At 52.4% G+C, this 21,914-nt stretch overlaps 7 protein-coding genes across 7 annotated transcripts; 4 read left to right on the forward strand and 3 right to left on the reverse strand.

Moving 5' to 3' along the window:
- Positions 1 to 87: 87 nt before the first annotated feature.
- Positions 88 to 3,322, reverse strand: AYO21_10587 (hypothetical protein; the record flags this gene model as incomplete). The annotated part of the gene is made up of 6 exons (XM_022660500.1): positions 88 to 114; positions 200 to 411; positions 513 to 774; positions 827 to 1,939; positions 1,996 to 2,021; positions 3,061 to 3,322. 6 exons carry the CDS (start codon positions 3,320 to 3,322, stop codon positions 88 to 90), a joined length of 1,902 nt encoding a protein of 633 aa, XP_022507203.1.
- Positions 3,323 to 5,452: 2,130 nt separating this feature from the next.
- AYO21_10588 (hypothetical protein) lies at positions 5,453 to 7,010 on the reverse strand (the record flags this gene model as incomplete). The annotated part of the gene is made up of 5 exons (XM_022660501.1): positions 5,453 to 5,691; positions 5,747 to 6,091; positions 6,176 to 6,430; positions 6,486 to 6,630; positions 6,681 to 7,010. The coding sequence occupies 5 exons, from the start codon at positions 7,008 to 7,010 to the stop codon at positions 5,453 to 5,455; spliced, it is 1,314 nt and encodes a 437-aa protein (XP_022507204.1).
- Positions 7,011 to 9,310: 2,300 nt separating this feature from the next.
- Positions 9,311 to 10,935, reverse strand: AYO21_10589 (hypothetical protein; the record flags this gene model as incomplete). Its single annotated transcript, XM_022660502.1, has 2 exons — positions 9,311 to 10,736; positions 10,814 to 10,935. 2 exons carry the CDS (start codon positions 10,933 to 10,935, stop codon positions 9,311 to 9,313), a joined length of 1,548 nt encoding a protein of 515 aa, XP_022507205.1.
- A 1,272-nt stretch (positions 10,936 to 12,207) lies between these two features.
- Positions 12,208 to 14,186, forward strand: AYO21_10590 (hypothetical protein; the record flags this gene model as incomplete). The annotated part of the gene is made up of 8 exons (XM_022660503.1): positions 12,208 to 12,313; positions 12,374 to 12,476; positions 12,534 to 12,630; positions 12,679 to 12,834; positions 12,888 to 13,211; positions 13,262 to 13,381; positions 13,435 to 13,509; positions 13,566 to 14,186. 8 exons carry the CDS (start codon positions 12,208 to 12,210, stop codon positions 14,184 to 14,186), a joined length of 1,602 nt encoding a protein of 533 aa, XP_022507206.1.
- Positions 14,187 to 14,742: 556 nt separating this feature from the next.
- AYO21_10591 (hypothetical protein) lies at positions 14,743 to 16,041 on the forward strand (the record flags this gene model as incomplete). The annotated part of the gene is made up of 1 exon (XM_022660504.1): positions 14,743 to 16,041. One exon carries the CDS (start codon positions 14,743 to 14,745, stop codon positions 16,039 to 16,041), a length of 1,299 nt encoding a protein of 432 aa, XP_022507207.1.
- A 251-nt stretch (positions 16,042 to 16,292) lies between these two features.
- Positions 16,293 to 16,592, forward strand: AYO21_10592 (hypothetical protein; the record flags this gene model as incomplete). Its single annotated transcript, XM_022660505.1, has 1 exon — positions 16,293 to 16,592. The coding sequence occupies one exon, from the start codon at positions 16,293 to 16,295 to the stop codon at positions 16,590 to 16,592; it is 300 nt and encodes a 99-aa protein (XP_022507208.1).
- A 1,240-nt stretch (positions 16,593 to 17,832) lies between these two features.
- On the forward strand, positions 17,833 to 21,552 carry AYO21_10593 (hypothetical protein; the record flags this gene model as incomplete). The annotated part of the gene is made up of 2 exons (XM_022660506.1): positions 17,833 to 21,265; positions 21,320 to 21,552. 2 exons carry the CDS (start codon positions 17,833 to 17,835, stop codon positions 21,550 to 21,552), a joined length of 3,666 nt encoding a protein of 1,221 aa, XP_022507209.1.
- Positions 21,553 to 21,914: the final 362 nt, after the last annotated feature.

A 21,914-nucleotide genomic window follows, 5' to 3' on the forward strand; every position in this document is an offset into this window, starting at 1 on the left:
GGCTACCGATCGAGGGAGAAGAGTGCAGACAAATTGGTCGAGCTGATCCATCATGCATTGGCCACATCGACTCAGCGGCCAACACGATCACCAGGCGTTCACATCGAAACTCGCCTGTAAATTCATGCTGAGTTAACACTGGGTTTTCCCCGACTTGGACGACGCAGGCAAAGTTTGCATGGGGAACAACAACACATACCTCATCGAAATACGTAGTCAAAACCGTCCGGTCGGCAAATTTGCGTCCGGCAAGTGCTTGCAACGCCTTCTTCGCAGATTCCGGTTCCTCATACTTGATGAAGATCTTGCCCACACCAGCCGACTGGCGACTTCCCATCGACGGTCGCGGGATTTTCATGGCCAGGATCTTGCCGTACTTTTGGCATTCTTCCATCACGTCTTCGCAGATCTCTATACACACGAAATGGGATGGATTAGCATTCTGACACCATAAGGACGAAGAGGGGACGGATGGATGGATAGATGGGTCGTGTCCCTCCAGCTTGACGCACCTTCATAATCATCATTGTCGATAAGTTCCTCGGGTGTCACCATGTTCAACAGTTGTAGGACTCGCCCGTCCTCCAGATTTTCAGCGGTAGTACCGGCGAACATGGACATAGCGTTGACGCCCATTTCCAACCCAGCAGCCTGTGTGTATCCAATACTGGCGCGGGTGACTTTGATAGCGTTACCCGCTAGGTCCATACCATTGAGACCCTCGATCGCCACGCCGGCGACGGATGGGTCGGCATATTCACAGAAAGCGATGCCCTGGTAGTTCGTCAGAAGGTTGCGTGATTAAGGAGGATCTGTGCAAACTTACCCTTGATTCCTGTGCATCACTGTCCCGCACTAGAACGAACGCTTTGAGTTCTCCAAAGGCTTTCAACAACTCAATAACTTGATCATCCGTCAAAAACGGCGGGAGATTGGTGATGGCCAGTTTATTTGCAGTGTCCGGAACCTCGGTTGATATCTCGCCATCAGTGTATGCACCCTCATCCGCAGACGGAACGATGTAATCTTTGGGTCGTCGAATTTCCAGCCCTTTGGGAGTGGCAGTCCCATTGCCGTTCAGCTCGGAATGATGTTCTTCCATTGTGATGCCGTCCATAGCCAACGCCACTGTGGCGTCAGAGGCCTGCTTAAACTCGACGAGCGCAAAAGTCCTGTCTTCAGCAATGTTTGCTTGTATACATGGGTCATTGCCCTTTATGACGTTCAGACCATTGAGTTGAAGGTTGAAGAAGGCCACCAGGCTCTCCTCAGTGACGGATGCGGGAAGGTTGTGGACGAACAATCGCCGTGACTGGCGCGCATTAGAAGGTCTCAATGCCGTGGAGTTTGCGCCGCCTGAGGGTTGGTTCATAAAGGCTTGTAACCGCGTTGGGTCCATCTGCTGCTGTCGAGGGGCACCGGGTAGGGGAAACATGCCGGACATCTTTGCTTGCTCGGCGGTGACATTTTCGTAGCCAGGTGGTTTGATGTCCCACTGCGTCATTCTCCTCTTGCGCTCCAATATCGGGACGATATCCGTAAGGTCGGGAGTGGGCTCCCTTTTCTTTGGGGGTGGACTGTTCTTGCGGCCGCGGGCTTGAGCAGCGAATTCATCTCGGTCTTCTCGTCCGGTGCGATCGCGATCACGGTTGCCTCCTCCCCTGCGATCATCAAACAGGTCGCGGTCTCTCCGGGGTGGCCTGTCATCGTCGCGGCGGCGCGGGCCTCTGTCCCTGTCCCAATCCCGGTCGTCTCGCCTCGAGCCGTGTCTGTCTTCCCTTTCGCGCGCCCGGTAGTCTCGACTCGAGGAATAAGTATCTGCTTCGTAGTCGCGCCGCGATGAGCGATGATGGGGAGACCTTGAACGTCTCCGCTCGCCACGATCTCGATTCCGGTCCCGGTCGCGATCTCTGCGATCATCTCGTTCGTACCGTGTACCCTGAAGCAAGTCAGTGATCGCCACCCAAAGGGGTAGTAGGAGGCAGGATAACGTACATGATGCTCCCGAGAGCGGCCCGTATCTGAAGAGGTCAGCAAGTGTCAGGGACAAGGTACACGGGGTAAAGGCACCTCTCGAGGAGTAGTTGTCCCCATTCATTGTCGCGATTTAAAGATTGGGGGTTGTTTGTTCAGATCCACTGCGGCACGGCCAAATAGCAGAATAGTCCAGGGAATATCGAGGGCTATTGCGAGCTGGACACTGATTCAGATCATAGAATTGTCAACGAGACACTGGTGGAAGAGATTCAATCACCGCAGGCCACAACATGCAGCTACACAGGCCTTCGCTTCGCGACTCGGACAACCTGCAACTTTTTCGATGGGGACACTGGCAGAACTGCCTTGGCGGGCTGCGGGTATGGTAGCAGGGCTTTCTTACCCGAAATGGGCATACAAGAGAGCGAAGCCAGGCTGAAAATGGAATTTTGGTAGCGCCGCTTGGGACGATGGAGCAAACGCAGCAAACATGCTGTGACAATTTTACTATGCCCAACCAGCCAACTAACTCGACATGAGTATTCGAACCTTGCTTTCATCTGGGAATCATGTATTATGTTGCGTCCAACATTTTTCATCTTGTCAAAGGACGATCACAAATTCTGCATTACCAATTGTTATTCTACATCACTCCCTCGATGCCTTTGATATGGGATCTGGGGACTGGTAACCATCACACCGCAAGCGCCTCCCAAAGAATGGCTGGAAAGCCGAACACCAAGGACAGATGCATCTTGAGGAAAAGATGTGGGTTCCAAAGCTGAAAGCATCCCCTCCAAAATACGTCGCATGTCTGTTTGCTGCGACATCAAGGACTGCTTGAATTTGTGTTTAGTTCCTTCGAGAGGTGGAACGGCACACTCCCTCCGCTGGCAAGGTACGAACAGCAAAAACGAGAGGCCATTTGTCTCACAGTTTAATCGCCCTTTCCAACAGCTTTGCATCGGTAAGTTCGGGGGACAGAGTTGATTCAAGATATTTTGGACCGAGTTTGCGTTGATTTTTCCCTCCCGTTTGCGAGAGAGGCTTAATACGGAGTTGTTGACGGGTTATGGCCTCCACGCCTTATCTGCTCCCTCGCAATGGCAATGTGTTCCTCCAAGGTCTTCTTGCGCGGCGCGCCGTCCTCGCCGACCTGCACCTGGCCCATGGTCATGTCGACGTGGATCCCGTCCCTCTCTGCGCGCTCATCGTCCATGATGTTCATGTCCTGCTCCACGCCCTTTTTGTAGTGGCGAGGAAACCACCAACAGATGAAGATGAACATGGCCACGGATATGGCGGCCAGGACGGCGACGGGGACGACAATGGCATTGTTGACCATTTTTTGGTGGGGAAGTGATTCGAGGTTGGGAAGTAGGAAGTCGAGGGAATGCCCAGAAGCTCAAAGAGAGTTGGTAGGTAGTCAACAAGATGTAGCGTGTATCGTTTGTCGTGTTTCGCCTACTCGGTGCTGGATCCCAAAGCCAAACCAATATTGTTTTCTGGAAACATGTAAACTTGTATTATACCCTCTGTAAGATGCTGGGCAGCTAGACACTCTGGGGTAAATTAAGCAAGGCCGGGCGGCTTTTATTAAGCAACGACAAGCTTTTTCTTTTTCCACCCCCAAAAGTGGTGCAGAGAGTAGATGTCATTGCAGGTCATCAACCTTTTATAGCCTCAAGCCACTCCCACCCTGCTTGCTGTCGTGTGAGTTAGTCGTAAGAGAAAATACGAGCGAACGAGAGAGCCAGAACAAGAGATCCGGGGCACCACACACACACATATCCACTAGGGATGCATGAATGGGCGAAGAGTGGGAAAAGAGAGGGGGGAAAGGGTGGCCTGGAACCCAACCCTTGTGGCCCGGGGAAAGGACAAACAGTGAGAGACCAGAGAACCCGGACGAGTTGCATTCCAGAATACGACGCTGGAAAGACACCCTCCACACCTCTTCAACCACCCTTCTTTCGACCCGCAATTGGAGCGCCACACCGCAGCAACAACTACCTGAGAACCAGAAGGGGTAGACCACGCAAACCATGCGCAAGGAGACTTCGTCCACTAATCAACTAATCAACTCGTTCTCATATTGCACTACACACTTCTTACCGCCAGTAAAGTATTGCTCCGAGTTCGAGGCCTCTCCAGTCCTTCAAGGAGCACCTAGTAAGCAGTAGTGGTTGAAAGGACTCACCTGTATACTGTGAGTGAACACCACCTCCGTCATGACTTGGGCTTGGACTTTTGTCTAGTCGTACGCCAGCCACCACTCCTATGTACTCGGTACCTAGGTAGGTATGCATTCCAAGATTCAAGTTCCTATGTATCGAGGTGGATTCCAGTCCAGGCATATCTATCCAGTGTTCCCTTCCCTTGCTGTACGAGGGTACTTGTAAGTAACCCAAACAACCACCTGTGCCACCTCATCCCATCACTTCATGCGTTCATCACCTCATCAACGCATCATCCGCAAGCACCCAAAAGGGTCTTAAGAATATTATTAGCACCAGGGACATGCACACAACTTAGTCATTACCCCCATTGCTGGGTCGGACCTCTTTCCCAGTACAAATTCCCGAGTTTCCGCGCGCGCGTCTCTGCCTCCCCCGTGCCCAAAGGGTCAAACCCACCTCATCCCATTGCCACGCGACTTAACTGGATATGATATAATAGTCCGAATACGAGCAGCCACCATGTATCATGTACCAGGTGCAAGGCTCTACTCGAAACGGCGTTTGCGAGATGGTATCTAGTTCCGTGAGCTAGAGCGAGTACCTGGCGTATTTTGTAGTGGTAGATAATGACCTCTTTTCTCCCTCTGCGTTCTTGCAGCAACCAAGGATAGTCGTGTTCATCTCTCCCGCTGTTTTGGTTGAGGCAACTCAGCTCAAGGTGACCCTCATGGCGAATAATGGTTGACCAAGAGCTGCCACTGTCACTGTCGCCGCCACAACCAGATTCGACTCGATAGAAGAGTCGGCTCCATCAATAACTTGTAGTGATCCATGTGTTTGCCCATGCCCGCGCCTCGAGGACTCAACCGACTCGATCCACTCTGCAAGAGCCACAACAGAGGGATGTCTTTTCGAAGAAAGGTCTGGACACTGTCGCACTGCAGCAGATGAAGTGATGTTTGACCCGTGGGTGGCGTTGTTATTCGATCACCATGTGCCGCTAGAAGTTCCCCCAGAAATTCGGCCAGTTCCACAGCCAGAGAATTCGCGTTTGGTTTCAGTCCCTCCAGAAATGTTGTGCCCACGGTCGTCCTGACATTTCAATGCCTACGCAATCACTCGTCCAAGGTACATCTTCCAACAGCCATTTGGGCCCTAGTTGGCAGCCTGATCCCCATCTGGCAAGTTGACCGTCTCGGACAGCATCGCCGCCTCGCGCTAGTATTGGCCACCGTCACTTTGCTCGGGTTGTCCTCGTTTGGCTCATTTGACGTACACTCGCTGCGAAAGGAATGTCAAATCATGCTTTCGTGTCGAGTTTGCTTCTGGATATCCCGGGGATTCTGGACGGAGACCTCGTCCACTACACGGATGAACTCGTGGTAAAAGTGTACCATCTCCATGAGGCCTTTGATGGGCATCCTCTCATCCACCGTGTGCATCCGGGTCCCTCGGGGGTCATGGCTCGCTCGCCAGGGAGACATACGGTATATCTGTGGCGAAAGGTCCCAGTAGTATCGAGTGTCAGTATTCCCTGCAATCCTCAGCATCTATCCACGAAGATGTACTCTTTCGCCAATTCAACCTACCAGTCAACAGTTCAGGCGCAACAATCACGTCATTCCCAAACACGCCTTTGATGGTACCTGCAAGTAGTCTGAATCGGGCATCCTCTGCACATGAGACCGGCGACGACTCGAGCTCGTAATGTGCTGAAAGAGTGAGGTCACCACAATCGGCAGTGTTGTTACCTGGTCGTGTCACATTGTTGTTTTCAAATTGAGCCTTTTTACCAAAAGCGTAAAGTTTGAAACCTCGTTCCTGCGCCCAAGGCGCCAGCAGATCAATGTAGTGGCTCTTCACAGCCTGGACCGAATCTTGGATTGCGATGCGATGGTTGACGAGAACGCTGGCATTTTCTGGGAGTGAGTTTACTATACAATCGGTTAGCACTGCTATTCACAGCACATGTGCTGGACTCGACAGTGTCGCCGCCCAGAAAACAGTGAGCTGCCCACCCTTGTCTCCGCCTTGAATCACGTCAACCGCTGTGGATGTTCTAATCATAGCACGCCTCTCGCGGTCGCTATCCATATATTCGAGGAGCCTTTTCGAGCTCTGTGCGCCGAGGATTGCTTCTCGCAGATCTTCGGGCATTTGCTTGGAATACAGGGCGGCTTGTCGCAGGTACGTCAAAGTCGGGTTGTTTCGAACCAGCTGTGATTGAAATGGATGGTCCTCAATCAAACGAATGATCTGGGCCAAAAACCCAACTGTCTCGAAGTCAGAACGTTTCTCGCCCTCCGCAGTGAGTCAAGGGAGACAAACTAGCTGTATGGTCAGGCGGTGTAGAGGAATGGCCTCCCGGAACATTGACAGTCACAGTGACATCGATATATCCCTTTTCCGCCGTGGCAGGTAGTGCGAAGTCCGTTCCGAAACGATTCTCAATACCTGCAATGCCCTCGTCGAACTGGCACGCGAGGTCAGCAGTGGTCCAGCACGGCGCTGAATCAAACACACAATCAATTCGATACCGTCCTTGCCATATCTCTCCAAGAGTGTCTCTGCGAGACACCTAGCGCCATAACTCTGTTCGGCTCCACCCTCCTCGTCGAAGCCGACCGAGACGATCACAGTCCGGTCTGGTACGAAGTCACAAGCGAGTAAGCAGTCGATGGCTGTCAACATTGCAATAAGGTTCGATTTGTCGTCTTCGGAGCCTCGCCCCCAGATATACTCTCCATCGTAATGGCCAGAGTAAGGTGGATAGGTCCATTCTTCAGAAGTTGATTCGCCTGCGGGGACGACCTGAGCAGTGTCAAATGAATGGTAATTTTCGAGCAGTGCCATGTACAACACCCACGTCTGAATGTGCCATGAACAGGAGGGGCTTCATCGCACTGTTTGAACCAGCCCATGTAAATAAGAGGCCATGTTGATTAATTGTCTCCACTGTCAGTTCTTGATATCTGGCGCAGACAATTAGGATATGGAGCCCCGCGATCGAAACAACATGCTCACACTCTTGGGAATGCCTCCTTCAGATAAGTCGAAAACTGGAAGAAAATCTCCCACCGAGGATCTTCTCCAACATGACCCATACCATCGTAAGTCACCGTTGGAATTCTGACTGACTCCGCTAGGCGTGTTGCCACAGCATCTTTAAAACTTTGTGTATGGAAGAGTTGCTGGACATTCTTGTGAGTGATATCCTGCCGTCTCTGAGGATGCATGACAGGAGGCTGATGAAGAAATCTCTTTAGGACCATCTTGGGAGGAAACCTGATTCCGAGAAGGTCAAAAGGGCAACAAAGGCCACTGGAAGTTCCTGGGTAGTATCAAGATCACAACGAGCGTCAGGCGTCGAGCTTTTATTGGAAAGGCGGGGGGCTTTCTGGTCACGGTGATAAAACACAAACGAAGGAGTCGTGTTCAGGAAAGTCGCCGTCCTCTAGTCGCTGTGCGGGTTGCTGTTGCGAAGGAATAATTGGGAACTCGTTGACTGATATGTCCGCTTTGCCTCTCTGCGTCCCACCTCCCCCAAGCTCACGCAATAATAGACAAAATCTCGGACTCGGCGTCAGGATGGCAAACTGTGGAGTATCGATAACGACTGAACAAGGCCGAGTTTTGGGGGGGTAATTCGAGAACCATACCATACTAGGGAAATGTAGCACAGACAAGACCCAGCGTCGACCGACAACCTGTTTGAGAATCTGACTTTGTCCGAGCCTCGAGCCTCTCCCATCAGATGCCCGATTCAGCAGGTGACCGGCGTGGCAGCAAACATTCGCCGTAGGCAATCCACCTCGTGTAGGGCCTTGGTGGAGGACATTTCTCTACCGAACGCCTGTTTGGGGTCTAGTGTCGCATATTTTCCTTCTCCTATGATTGGTGCAATATCTCAGCATCTGGACGGTATATAAATTATGTTATGGAAATAGGCGTTGATAGGAGCCGCAGAGATGGATCTCGCCCCAGATATCAAGACCTTTGCTCGGTCTAACATTGTATTTTCGGCCTCAGACTCCCCAAAGATGTGCCTGTTTCTTGATTTCAGGCGAAGATGAGGGTTCAGATATTGGAAGGATGCGCCTTGCAGGGCTCAACAAGGCACGGACTCCGCAAGTACTTTTGAATAGGGTAACCCGGGTACCACTTGGCCGTGCGATGGATCCTCCCGCAAGCTTACAGGGCAACATCAGCCTAACGAAAGCAAAGCCCACACCCGATGCGAGGTAGTAGGGACCAAGGCAGCGTAAGAGGTGGTAGTCCAACTTGACTCGTCTATCGCTTTCGTGCACTCTGTCACTTGCTACTCACGAGCTTGGTGTCGCGACTCAGATTTGCGAAACGGAAGATACCTAGGGACCAGCCTCGAATTCCATGTTTCGGTCCTGATACAGGCCAGGCCCACGGCTGACAAATAGTGTCAATTGTCGCATGCGAGGGAGACAGTACCGTACTCGTCGATCCCATGCTCGTCTCAATCGCATTATTGAACGGGATCTGGCGCTCGAGCGGAAGCATATCTCGTCCGATACAGGAATCAGTCCGGTGCGGATAGGTTGATCACGGGTTTGCCTGGGTGGTGTCGTCCAGAGAATGTACGTTATCATACGCCCCAGATACCAGTCCCTGCGTTCTCATGACGATGTTGGAAACGACAACGTGCCGGAACATGGGCTGCTGGGGACGACCAGGGAGCTCGCTACAGTGTCGGCAGATGTAAAAGCCACGGAGAGACTCTTCAATGCGGATATGGTCCGACCGGCCGTGGGCCTAAGGTATGGTTCTCGAGTTTGCTACCAACTTTGTCAATCCTTGGAGAGCAGGCGGATGGAGTCAACTCACTAACCGAAATAAGATGAAGTTGCATCTGCGGTGTGGATATGGCTTGCGACGTACATGCCACCAAACTTGCAGAGCAACTGATGCTCTTCATAAGCACCCTTGACTTCTCGACACGTTCGAATTGTGCACCTTGATGTGTCACCCTCCAGCACCAACCTGCAGGAGTCGAAATCACGAATTGGGCTGAGGGTCAAACCCCTGATGCATAGTTGAGTGGTCGGCGGAGCAAGACGAAAGGCAATCGAGGCCACCAGGGCCAAATCGTGTGCGTCATCGACAAAATCACAACATCATCCTCAAACAGCAACAATTTTCTTTCCACTTGCTTCGTAATGGCGCGCCAACTCGGTCCAAGTGGTTTTCTTGTTGGACCACAGATCTTGCAAAAACCGGAGGATGCCCAGATAGTACTTGAAGCCCATATCTTGAGCGATGTCTGTGTACATTTTTGCTACAAATGCCTGGCGCTCCAGATCATCGCAGCATTCGGTACCGGCAATGAACACAGGCCACGGGAGATTTTGCAGGCATGACGGTGTGTCTTCAAGCTGATGCAACCTTTCAAACAAAACCATTGTGGAGGCGCTGACCTCGAGCGGTTCCACGTGGCAAAGGAAAAGAACTCTGTAAGTGTAAAGAAGGGCAGCATGGTGGTATATGTCGACGATGCGCACAAAGTCCCGACGTCTGGCGTCTCGCGGCAGTTCGAGGAGACCGGCAGCCATCAAAGTCGACCCTCGGGCCTGCTCAAACCCCGCTCGTGCATCGGTAGAGGTTATTGGGAGGTCAGCAGGGTTGAAGTTTCCAGAAGACTCCTTCTCATGTCGTTCTCGTGACCATACTGTCACCTTGTGTAGGAGGGACAGGAATTCGGAAAAGATCAAATTGGAATGATCAGGCGCTGGAAGGATCACTTCTACAGTGCTCGAGGGTCCGAAAATGGTGGTGCAGGCCAAGATATCGTATATGGAAAGCTGGTTCCGGAGAAAGTGAAACAGAGCATTGTTCTCCCGGTTCGTTGTTGCGAGCGCGTTCACCAACGTCCTGGCAGCTTGACGGTGCGAGTCAGCTGCGGCCGCGCCGGTCTCGGTCTCTGTCATTTCATAGTTAGCCAGAGTGAGCATTGAGGCCAGCATCCACACTGCAGTATCTGGGTCTATCTGGCTGCCCAGGTCAAAGCCTGCGGCCAACTGGCCGGTCACCTGCTGAATCTGTTTTGATATCAAGGTGACTGCTGCATCACGGGCACGAGCGGGAAAGCTCAATTCCTTGCCCGTGGTAACAGCCAGATGCTGGGCAGAGATGGCTAGGATGGCAAGGAGGAGCACGGGTTGCTGGTCAGCCAAGGGGAGGACCATCCGGCGGTATTCGTTCCTTTCCGAGTCTATCCACACCATCAAGCCTGCAATCTGTTTGTCATAATGCTCCAGTAGTCGCGATCTGGTGGCCGGGTCTGGAAAGCCGGGAAAAGTGGTTGCTAGAGGCTCCACGATCAGGGCAGGGCGAACATTGATGTTTTGTTCGGGGGATTTGGTGGACTTGGGAGAGGTCGAGTCCTTGGGTGCCGCGCTGCTGGGTTTAGGAGGCGGTTTGTCAACGTGTGGCGTGGTTCGCCCTTTGAGGTGTCCACGAACGGCTATACCATTGGCCCATCTCAATCGAGGGCCGTAACCAGGGCAGACTAATCCTTTCTTCGAGCACTTGATGCATTTGGGGAGTGATCTGTCGCAGCGAATTCGTCTTCTGACACAGGTTGGACAATCTTTGCAACAGTCAGCCTCCTGATGGGCAACTTCTACTTTCTCCTCCGACTCAAGGACAGAGGAGGTTGCAAGGATGCACCTTGTGGCCCGGTGGTGGGCGGGCTGGAACTTGAAGCCTGACTTGCAGCCCTCACATCGTCGCTGGGAAGGGTATTCATGGCGAGCTCTCGGCAGTGATCAGGGCTTGCGAACCACGTTGCGGCTCATTCTGGACTATCAGATGGGTTGGATGGAATCAGCAGTAGGTCTCATGGTGTCACCGGATACAATATGCTTTCGGCAAAAAGGGACCCAGACTGAATGAAGGAGGTTGAACTCGAGGTGTGTGCAACGAGCTTATCGGCTGCGGCTGAACATGTGCCTTTTGGGGGGGAAGAGTGGGCAGCCGACATGCACAGCACGTGACACGGGCCAACAGGTCAATGAGTCCGCAGTCAATCCAGTCGTGCCGGTCTCACAGGGCACGATTCAAAACCACCCCACAGTTCCATCAACAAAAGTTCCATCATGAGATATTGTCTTTGATTCGGTATCGAGTACGCAGTTATTTCAATCTGGTCTAACAGCGGTCAGTGCGCGTGCACAAACACATTCACCAAAGCTCCCCATATTATGGACGGATCCCTTATGTTCTGGAGACAATAAGCATACTGGGAGGAAGTAATCTGATGATACCCACCGAGATCTGGGGAAGGGTAGCTACAGATCCGTCTTTCCGTCTTGCTTGTCTTCTAGAGAATTCTTGTTCGTTAGCACATCATGGTATTGTATCGCAACTCACGCTTATCACCTCTGCAACTAGGAGCCACGCGGAAACCGGAAAGCAATAAAGGCTAACACTTCATCGGGATATTGACGAGAGAAATGCCCTGGCACGCCTGGTCCCCCCGGTTGTTCCCGTTCGTCTAAATTCCACCTTGATCACCGCGCCGACCTTGATTTGTCCAGCTCCTCATTGATGGGGCCGAAAGGAGCTGGCCGTTGCAAACCAACCTCTTTAGGCACCTGGGGGGCCCTTCCATCTGCACCCAGCAGAATCTGTCGAACCTCATCAAGAGCTTTCCCCATACCCCAAATCATCATGTTCATTCCACAGCAGTCCGATTCCCTCTTATCTCATGATATCCCTACACCATCGGGTGCTCGGCAGAAAGATAACAATTTTGGACAAGTTCAACCAGCTAGACTCTCTTTGGTGAACAAACCGAGACCACGGTAGAGTGAAAGGGGGAGAGACGAGTTCCCACGTGTACGCGGTTCTTTTAAACTTCAGCCATTTGACGTTCTGGATCTCTTCGACTGAAACTTATCTCTACGCGAAAGAGACGGTGCATTGTGCTCGACTCCATGAGTACATTCATATCCTTCCGCCTGCTTCCCAACACTCAGCTGTCCGCTCGAGGGACCCTGACCATTGTTGTCGCTTCGAAATGGACGTGATCAAAGATGATACCGTGGGCCTGAGTAGCGATGAGAGTCAACTCCTCAGTCTGGGCCACAAGCCAGAGCTGAAGCGAACATACAATTTCTGGAGCTGTAAGCGTGGCCGACAAAAAGCCAGCTGGTGATTTTCAAGGCTAATAAGTGCTGGGACAGTGATGGCATACCAGACCACCATTCTATGCTCATGGAGTTGCAATATTGTCATGTTCTACTACATATTTACGCTCGGGGGGCCGGTTTGTCTGGTCTGGGGAACGTGAGTCAGGTCTCCAAGAGTCTGTGGAGGAACATTTCTAACGGAGGCAAATCCTAGTGTCGTGGTCACGATTGGGCAACTCCTCGTCATGGCTTCACTAGCTGAATACTGCTCGATCTGGCCCACTGCAGGAGGCCAGCAGTTCTATACACAGGTATGTGTCGTACCAGTTGAGATGGACGACTGGTGGCTGACCTTATAGGTTGTCGCCCCCGAGAGCTCACGGCGCTTCCTCTCGTATCTTGTCGGCTGGTGTGTTCTGGTGGGAGAAATTTCGACAGCCAGCTCCTGCGCATTGAACAGCGCAGAAATTGTGGCGGCTCTCGTCGAGATCATCCATCCAAACGTTGACTGGAAGGTAGGAGTTGTCAAGCTGTCCAACCACTGTTGCACCCACTAAATCATTCACAGCCTTACATGACCTGGCTTATCTATACCGGCTTTCTTGTTGCTCCTGCACTGTCGAATCTGCTCCCAAAGTATCTTCCAGCCTTGCAACTATTCGGTGCATTCTTCAACATCTCGAATGCGCTCATCTGGACAATTGTTTTCCTGGTCTTAGCCGACAAGAACAGCTCCAAATTTGTATTCACCGAGTTTCTCAACACGTCAGGCTGGACGTCAAAGGGCTGGGTATTCATTCTGAGCATGTATGTTCCCATCTACGGCCTATATGGCAGCGATGGTGTAATGCACTTGGTCGAGGAAATGAAGAACGCTTCGCGCGACGCTCCTGTAAGTGATTGCCCCAGCGCTTTGGCTTCGCATTACTAACCACAGCATAGCGAGTCATGGTGTGGTCCATGGTGTGGGCTGGCGTAACTGCCTGGCTCTCAGCTATCGTTATGTGCTACACAGTAGGCCCCAATTGGGAAGATTACCTTCAAGCCACCTCGTCCTACGTGGTAAGGCCCAACAAGACGCATGCCGTTGTATCAACCAGCTAACGATTCTTCAGGAATGGTTCATGGAGGTGCTGGACTCGACGTATGGAGGGGGAATATGGGTTGCCATCATGATGATGGGCCTGAACGTATGTGATTTGCTCGAGGACGGTTTGCTGGTAACGAAACAGCTGACGGTGAACAGTATTTGATCATTGTCAACATGAACACCGCCGGTTCACGTCTTGCATGGTCGATGGCTCGTGACAGAGCTTTTCCCTATTCCGACTATTTTGCCCAGGTCAACAAGCGATTCCAGATGCCCCTGCGAGCCATGATGGGTTTTATCGTTTTGAACCTCCTCACGGGTCTCCTTGTGTTGGGCAGTTCGCTAGCCTTCTACGCGATAATTTCGGGAGGCGGCGTTGCTTTGCAGGTCTCTTACTGCATCCCGATCCTTTGCGTGGTTTTGCGAGGCCGTCAACACTTGCCACCGCGACCGCACTTCGATCTCGGTCGATGGGGTTACGCTGTCAATATCGCTGGGTTGCTATGGAGTATCATCGTGGTTCTTTTCTATGTCTTCCCCCAGTATGTCCCTGTCGTGGGTGAGATAGCGAACATGAATTGGGCAATTGTCATCCTTGCTGGGGTCGTCGTCTTTGGTGGAGTGTACTGGTTCTGGAAAGGCCGACACGAATACTTGATATTCAGCAACTCCATCCTCGACGACAACGTTGTTATTCACGGAGAGGCTGTCGTCACTGGCCGGGATGCTGCCGCCACTTTCGGACAATCTCAGCCCGAAAAGAGACTCGATCTGTAGGGAATTTGTGTATATTGGGAAAAGAGCAGGGTTTGGACAAGCGTGCACATATCAATTTTGAGCGAAAGGGGGTTGTCTGGAGTTTTGGCCTCGATTTATTCCGATGGCACGGATGATATTTAATGGGATACAAAGTTGGATGACTGGTACTCACGAGGATCGAGGACATGGCATATTGTCGGTATAAAAAGCTCGTAAATATGGAGACTTTGAAGGGTAGAATGCCTTCTACCTAGCAGTGGCAACAGTCGTAAGCATACAAGCAGGGCCAAACATGTTTTCCTGCTTGGTGCGAGTATGCCTGTGGTGCCGGGGCTAGGGATAATTTCATTCAAATGCCTCGGTGCTACGCGGGGAACGCGATCCCTTCGCGATCGCGTTTTGCTTAAAGAACGGAGCTTAGTGGCTTTTGCTACCCCCCTATTGTGCCCTACGATTTAGTCGTCAAAAAGGTTTGCGCTCTACGAAACGTTGGTCAGGCATGGGGGGCTCACAACTACTTCTTGCTGTTAGATGATCTCTTCCCACCACCCATCCAGCCGTCAAGGTCGTCGAAATGACTCGAATCAGCGAATGGCGCAGGCTCCCCGTCTCCCTTAATGAACTGTGCCTGGCAACCACCCTTCGCTGCGGGCAGTCCTTTCGCTGGCGACAATGCGACGACCAAACCTGGGCCTGTACACTTCGTGGTCGCATTGTCCAACTTTCCCAACCCGACAAATCGCACATCCAGTATCGCTCGGTATGGCCCGCATCTGCGACCGCTACACCGTCCTTTGAGGCGCCTCTGACACCTCCCTCGTCCGTCCCACCGACCAACGTCTCAGACGAGGACTGCAACAGTGTCGCTACTGACGGCGACGACGATACGAGATGCCTGATCCAGCACTACCTCAACCTGGAGCCGAATCTTGAAACCCTTTACGCCCAATGGTCTGCGTCAGACGCCAACTTTCGCAGGAAGGCGCCCAAATTTACGGGTGTGAGGATACTGCGGCAGGATGCGTGGGAGGCCTTGGTCGGGTTCATATGCAGCAGCAACAACAATATCATACGGATATCGCAGATGGTGGACAAGCTGTGCACCCACTATGGAACCTACATTGGCACGATGGAGGGTCGACCATACCACGACTTCCCAGCGCCGAAGGCGTTGACGGGCAAGAACGTCGAGAGCCACTTGAGGGAGCTGGGGTTCGGCTACCGTGCAAAATACATATATCAGACCGCGAAAATGATTGCCGAGGATCGAGAAGTCGGCTGGCTAGACACTCTTCGCAATCCCGAGTCTCCTGCATACGGCACCACCAAGGCGTCTCCTGCCGGCGAAATGAAACCTGAAGGTCGTGACGGCTATCGTGCCGCACATGAGAAACTCCTCGAGTTACAAGGCGTGGGCCCCAAAGTGGCCGATTGTGTTTGTCTGATGGGGTTGGGTTGGGGTGAGGCGGTGCCGGTAGACACACACGTGTGGCAGATTGCGCAGAGAGACTACAAGTTGGGAAAGGGGAGGAACAGTAGTATGACCAAGGGGACATACGATGCGGTGGCGAACCATTTTCGGAAGATATGGGGTAAGGAAGCAGGGTGGGCGCATAGCGTGTTGTTCACGGCAGACTTGAGGACGTTTGCTGAGAGACTCACAACCAAGGTGGAAGTCAAAGTCGAGAAAGGGGAAGGAGAGGAAGGGGAAAAGGGAAGTGATGAGCAGTCCAAGGTTGTAAGGAAAAGGACTGCACAACGAGTATCCCTTAAGCGGGGGCCTGAGCAAGACGGGTTCAAGACCGAGATGAAGGTTGAAGAAGAGGTAACGACAACTTTAAGTGAAAGGGTCAAGCGGCGACGACGTAGATAATGATGAAACTTCGACCCGTGTTCACCAGTATTATCATCACTAGGGCCCAGAGTGTCTAAATGTCGAAACACGGGTGTTGATCACGGACTACCCAATGGGGACCGTGACCAAGGATGTTTCAGTAGCACGTGTGAACGTGAGCGCGTGAGCGTGAGCGTGTCTCTCCTGTCCCGGTACTCGGAACCTCTTGTGTAGATGTACGAGGATGTACACACTACCGTATTTGTGCTGGGAGAAAGCACCAGCGCAAGATGACCCGGCGCTCGGAATACTCATCCAAGTCCGACGGCTTCGAAGCATGGGGTTCCCTGGCTGATGACGACTTGTGTTCCAACAACCGAAGTGTACAGTCCCTGATTTTTGCTACACTGTGGTTCTTCTCGCACATTGTCCGTTTCGATCGTTTGATGCTATCGATTGCTCGCACACGAGAGGAGATGGAAACGTTGCTCAATGTCACTCTGCACGGAGGACGGAAGCAAGCTGAAGCACAGGTCAAATCAAATCGTGGCTATGAGGAGATCCACGGTCCCTCTCTCTTCCCTCTGTGACCAGCTCCTTCAGGGAAATTGCGCTCGCCGCAGCGTCAGATTTTGAGTTGTGGCAGACGACCGGGTCAGAGCTGGACATCTTGGGACGTCCAGGATGTCTGAAAGGGTGTTGGATCTCTCGTACACGGACACGACTACAGTCATCTCTGGTGATTTCATTCGAGAAGAGTAGAAGATTCTGTGGCCGTTCTGTTGTCCAGTCGATCGGAGAAGATGTCCTGTTGATGTGTGTTTCTCGACAGTAATTGGTGGCAACAATTTGTGGCCCAGATTGAGGCTGCGGAGATGGATGGAGGGGCTTTGAGAGGCCTGGAGCAGCTTATAGGTGGCTTCAGCGGGCTACAGGCATTTCATGGGGCCTGACTGGATGACGGGGTGACGCCGGGCATTTGGACATCCGACTCTGCAGCAACCGCGAGTGCCCCAAAAGCTTTTTGCAGGATTGTTCCTGGGCTTCGTGGGCCTATCGTGGCAGCTTGACCACTCTTAGGCCTTCTCTTGCTTAGGAGCTTCTGACGCTGTTCCCCTTCTAGTCGCACTTGTGCAGGTGGTACAAAGCCCACGCCGACAACTCCACTACTCACTTGGCCTTGTTTTCCTGCCCCAGAACTTTCCCAGGGCTGGCCTCGAGCGAGTCTGTGGCTTGCCCTCCTCACAATCCTCAATCGCCCTACACATCGCCAATTGTTCACTTTTTCCGCTACGGACAATCTCCTTTCGTCACTGGCAGCTTCTTTTCCAAGGATCTTCATCTTGACCTTCCTGTTCCCTGCACAACCTCGCAAACCAACATATCCTCAAGCTCACGACTGTCACTCCTTCCTGTCCGTCGTCCTTTTTTTTCCGTCCTACCCCCTCTCTACCTCTTGACCCAGAATACCATCCCATAGGGTTTGGATTTGGATTTGGGTTTCGGTTGTCAAGAAAACATCAACAAACCCTCTGTCCTCCTCTTAATTCAATTACTCCACTACTACCAGAACACCACTCCGTTTCAATCCATCCCTGCTCCTTCGCAGTCCTTGCCTACGCGTATTCGTCTCCCGTCATCAGTTTAAATCCATCGCGCTCGACCGCACTCGACCACGCCCAACTCCGAGTTACCAGTTTTAGAAGCTCTCTGTCACCGAGCCTCTGGTCCGCGTCGTTACCAACTGAGCATGCCTCTACGAATATCACCGTTGTAGCTCCTCCCTCCTCCGTCTCGTCGCTACGGCGCAGGCACAGATCGCACAAAACCATGCATCTGCTGTCACGGATCGGCTCCAAGGCGTCGACCGCTTTACTGCTACTGGCCACACACGCGGTTTCACAGACAGTACCTTCACCTAATCTCGACATCAAGTCCCTCGGGCAGGTCACCCTCGCAGGCGATTTCGACGCAATTTCTGTTTACACGTCAATTGGGCAACGAGAAGGATTAAGTGGCAATGGCACACAGTCAATATTGTCCCGGCTACCAAACGGGGCGTTTGATATTCTGTCCTCTACCGATGCAAGCATCGAAGCCCTTTGTCCGCTGGTGGTTAATAACACACTCATGGGGATCGTGGTCGGAGGCAATTTCACCAGTGTCGGAGGTGTTGCGGCGCGATCTCTAGCATGGATGAATGCAACCTCTCTGGAAATCCAGGCAATTGGTGGGGTGCAAGGAACGGTATCGGCACTCTATTGTGATCGGGACAATGGAATCCTCTACGTTGGTGGTGCCTTTGACGCGGGTAATTCAACAAATGCAATTGGATGGGCAGCAGGGGGCTGGTCGAGTCTACCCTTCGCCGGTTTCGATGGCCCGGTCAGCTCTATCACCAAAGCCCCCGACGGCCACATCATCTTTGGAGGTTCTTTTACTGGTCTGGGCAATATATCGTCGAGTTCCCTGAACAATCCCGAGATCCAGGTGATCAACCTCTCGACCGCCAATCTCACTGCCCGGGGAAACACGAGTACCGCGGGCTTGGGAGATCCAAAGAACATTGTTTGTCCATCGAATAGCACCGATGCTTCGTCCAACTTTTTACTGGCCGACAACACTGCTGGTAGTTGGCGAGCTGATCTGGCTTTCGGTTTCGAGCCTACTAAGCTCCGACTGTGGCAGACAAGTCAAAGTGGGAAAGGAACAAAGACATGGCGCTTTACGGCGCACCCACTCAATGGCATCCTCAACTTCACCACTACCGACCCTACCACTGGAGATCTGATTTCGTGCTCGGCAACATGCCCACTTGCAGAGTACAACGCGTCACAGCCGTATCAAGACTTTTTCTTCGTTAATCTGGTGGGGATGAACAGCTTCACCATTGACATTTCGGCCTGGTACGGCAGTGGAGGTGGCCTTGGGGGGATTGAACTGTTTCAAAACGACATCTTCTCCTACGCCATTGAGGCCTTCAACGAGCCCACCTGCGAAGCCACCAGTATCCGATCCGAAGCCACCGCCACTGGGCCATGGTATACGACTCCGTCGAGGGAAAGTGTGTCGGACTATCTCACTGTCGTGGTGGGTCCCACAACCGTTGACAACACGCTGATAGTTTTCGAACCCAATGTGCCGCAGAGCGGAAACTATTCTATCATTGTCTATACCCCTGGCTGTCTGCAGGATAGCTCGTGCTCAGCACGTGCCATTGTTAACGTCACTGGCAGCCTGACGCAGGATGGAAAACAATCTTTCGGCACTACGATTTTTCAAACCAACGACTTTGACAAGTACGACATCGTGTATCAAGGACATGTGGATGCCAGCACCTCATCTTTTCGGCCTGCAGTAACTCTCAGGCCATCCGGACAGCAGGATGCACAATTGGTTGTCGCGTCTCGAGTCAAGTTCGGCTTCACGTCGACGACCGGTGGTCTCAATGGCTTGTTCGACTATGATCCTGACAACCAAACTGTTGACTATGCCACCGCCGACTTCTCCAAGTCTGCCATCAACAACGCCGGCACCACGCTAAAACCCAACGCAAATGTTCTGGCACTGGCAACGCGCGATGACACCATTTACGCGGCGGGTCGATTCTCTGACGACGTCTTCGAGAATATCATGGCTTTCCGCAATAACAATGCGTCCTCTTTGCCTGATGGAGGCCTCAATGACGCGGTGAACGACCTTTACAGCTTGGATGACTTTTTGTATGTGGCAGGCAATTTTACCAACACTGTCCAGGCCAATGTGGATGGATTAAGCAACGTTGCTGCCTATCAGTATTCCAAAAACGCATGGGTGCCACTGGGTGCTGGACTGGACGGGCCGGTGGAAGCGGTTGAACCGATGCAGCTTAACATCTCCCAGAGCGGGGGCCCAGAGACTGTGATCGCTTTCAGCGGCGCTTTCACGCGGATCCTCGCGTCTGGCTCCACAGCCGTGTCTCGGGTGGACGGATTGGCAATCTGGGTTCCATCGCAGAAGGGCTGGCTGGCGAACCTCGATGTACCGAAGGAAGCTTTAGTTGGTCGACTGTACGCCGCGACATTTCTACCGAATAACACTTGGCTCGGGGCTGGGACAATAAACTCACTCGGACTAGCCATTAGTGGTGCTGCTGGCCTTCAGTCTGAGTCTGGTGGTCAAGTCGCGCTTTCGCGACTACCCATCAACATCACCCCCAGTGACGTTCAGTCTGCTACCAGAAAACGAGCTGTCCAAGCCACGCAGAATGTGACTGGTGTCAATACAGGGCTCTATTACACCGCTCATGGACAGAATGTGACTGTCCTGGGAGGACACTTTACAGCAACTGCGAGCGGTGGATCCACCATTGAGAATCTCATGTTCATGAACGGGTCCAACAACGACCAAGTAACGGGTCCGCCGACCGGTCTCGATGCCAGTTCCACCGTGCTGGCTCTGGCCCTTTCAGACAACATCCTCTTTGCTGGTGGTACCATTTCCGGACGTGTTGAGAATACAGACATCAATGGTCTGGTTTTGTACGACATGAGCACCGCGGCATACCGAGCAATCCAACCAGCATCATTGCAAGGGAACAACGTAACGGTCAACGCGATAGCTCCACAGTCAGGTTCAACAGCCGTGTATGTTGGTGGATCGTTTGACCGGACATCCCAAGAGCTATCTTGTCCCGTTGTTTGCATGTACGACACGGCAACGAGTCAATGGAATACTGTTGGAACTGAATTGGGAGGCACCGTTTCGTCTCTTTTCTGGATGACTAAATCGAATCTTCTGGCAGCAGGTGATCTAAGGGTACAAGGCAATCAGACGTCGCTGGCGACCTACAGCACTGACAGTCAGACGTGGTCTGTGTATCCAGTCGCCGGTATTCCTGGACCGGTAACGGCATTCTGCCCTGCCACCACGGATGCGGATCACATGTGGGTTGCAGGTACAGCGACCAACGGCTCGACCTTTTTGGTCGAGATTGATGGAGACAATGTGAGACCCGTCGTTGATGCTTTTGATGATGGCACTACAATCCGCGGTCTGCAAATCATGCCCTTGACTCGAGACCACGGGTCGACCGCATTCCTGGACAACGACTATGCCTTGCTGGTTACGGGTCAACTGAACATCAACGGGTTCGGAAATGCCGCAGCAGCACTGTTCAATGGCACACACATGGAGCCTTTGATATTAGCGTCTACAGCGGACGGAAGTCCTGGCAGCATAAGTCAGGTCTTCTCCTCGCAGACCAATGTTCTTCGATCGAGTGGTGAGTAAACTTTTTCCCTGGTGAAAACGATTTCGACTGACCCTTTGACAACAGAAGGTGGCCACTCCCTTGGCATCGTGATTCTTGTCGCCCTCTGTGCCGCATTAGGCACCATCTTTCTGATAATCTTAATCGGCATCATCCTCAACTACATTCAACGAAAGCGGGCTGGGTACAAGAGCGTGCCCAGTGTCCCGTACACGGACAAACATTCCAACATCCATCGGGTGCCTCCAGAAGCCCTGCTGGGCAATCTCGGAACAAAGACTGGAGTACCTGCGGTGTGAAGAATGGAAACGTGATGACAAAAGAGATGATGATGCCACGATACCCATGAAATTTCTTTTCTTATTGACGACTGCTGATTTCAGCCCGGCGTTATTTCTTGACCCAGAAGTTCTGAGCGAATTACCTGGGTCCAGTCTCCCCAAAAGCACGGTATTTTTGTTGATAGAAGGGTGGACAACTGGACCATTCCGCACTAATGTCATGTTGTGGGCGACTGTACGTTTGTTTCGTTTCGGGTCATTTTCCAGAGCGACATAGGAGCATATTGCATGGCGCTTTTGGCGTATGTTTCTCGGGCCGGAAGATGACTATTGATATCCAATATTTGGTGTCAGCTGGGTTCTGCCTTGAGCTTAGAGCT

Source organism: Fonsecaea monophora (assembly GCF_001642475.1).
Source record: "Fonsecaea monophora strain CBS 269.37 chromosome Unknown Scaff124, whole genome shotgun sequence".
Taxonomy (NCBI): Eukaryota; Fungi; Ascomycota; class Eurotiomycetes; order Chaetothyriales; family Herpotrichiellaceae; genus Fonsecaea; species Fonsecaea monophora.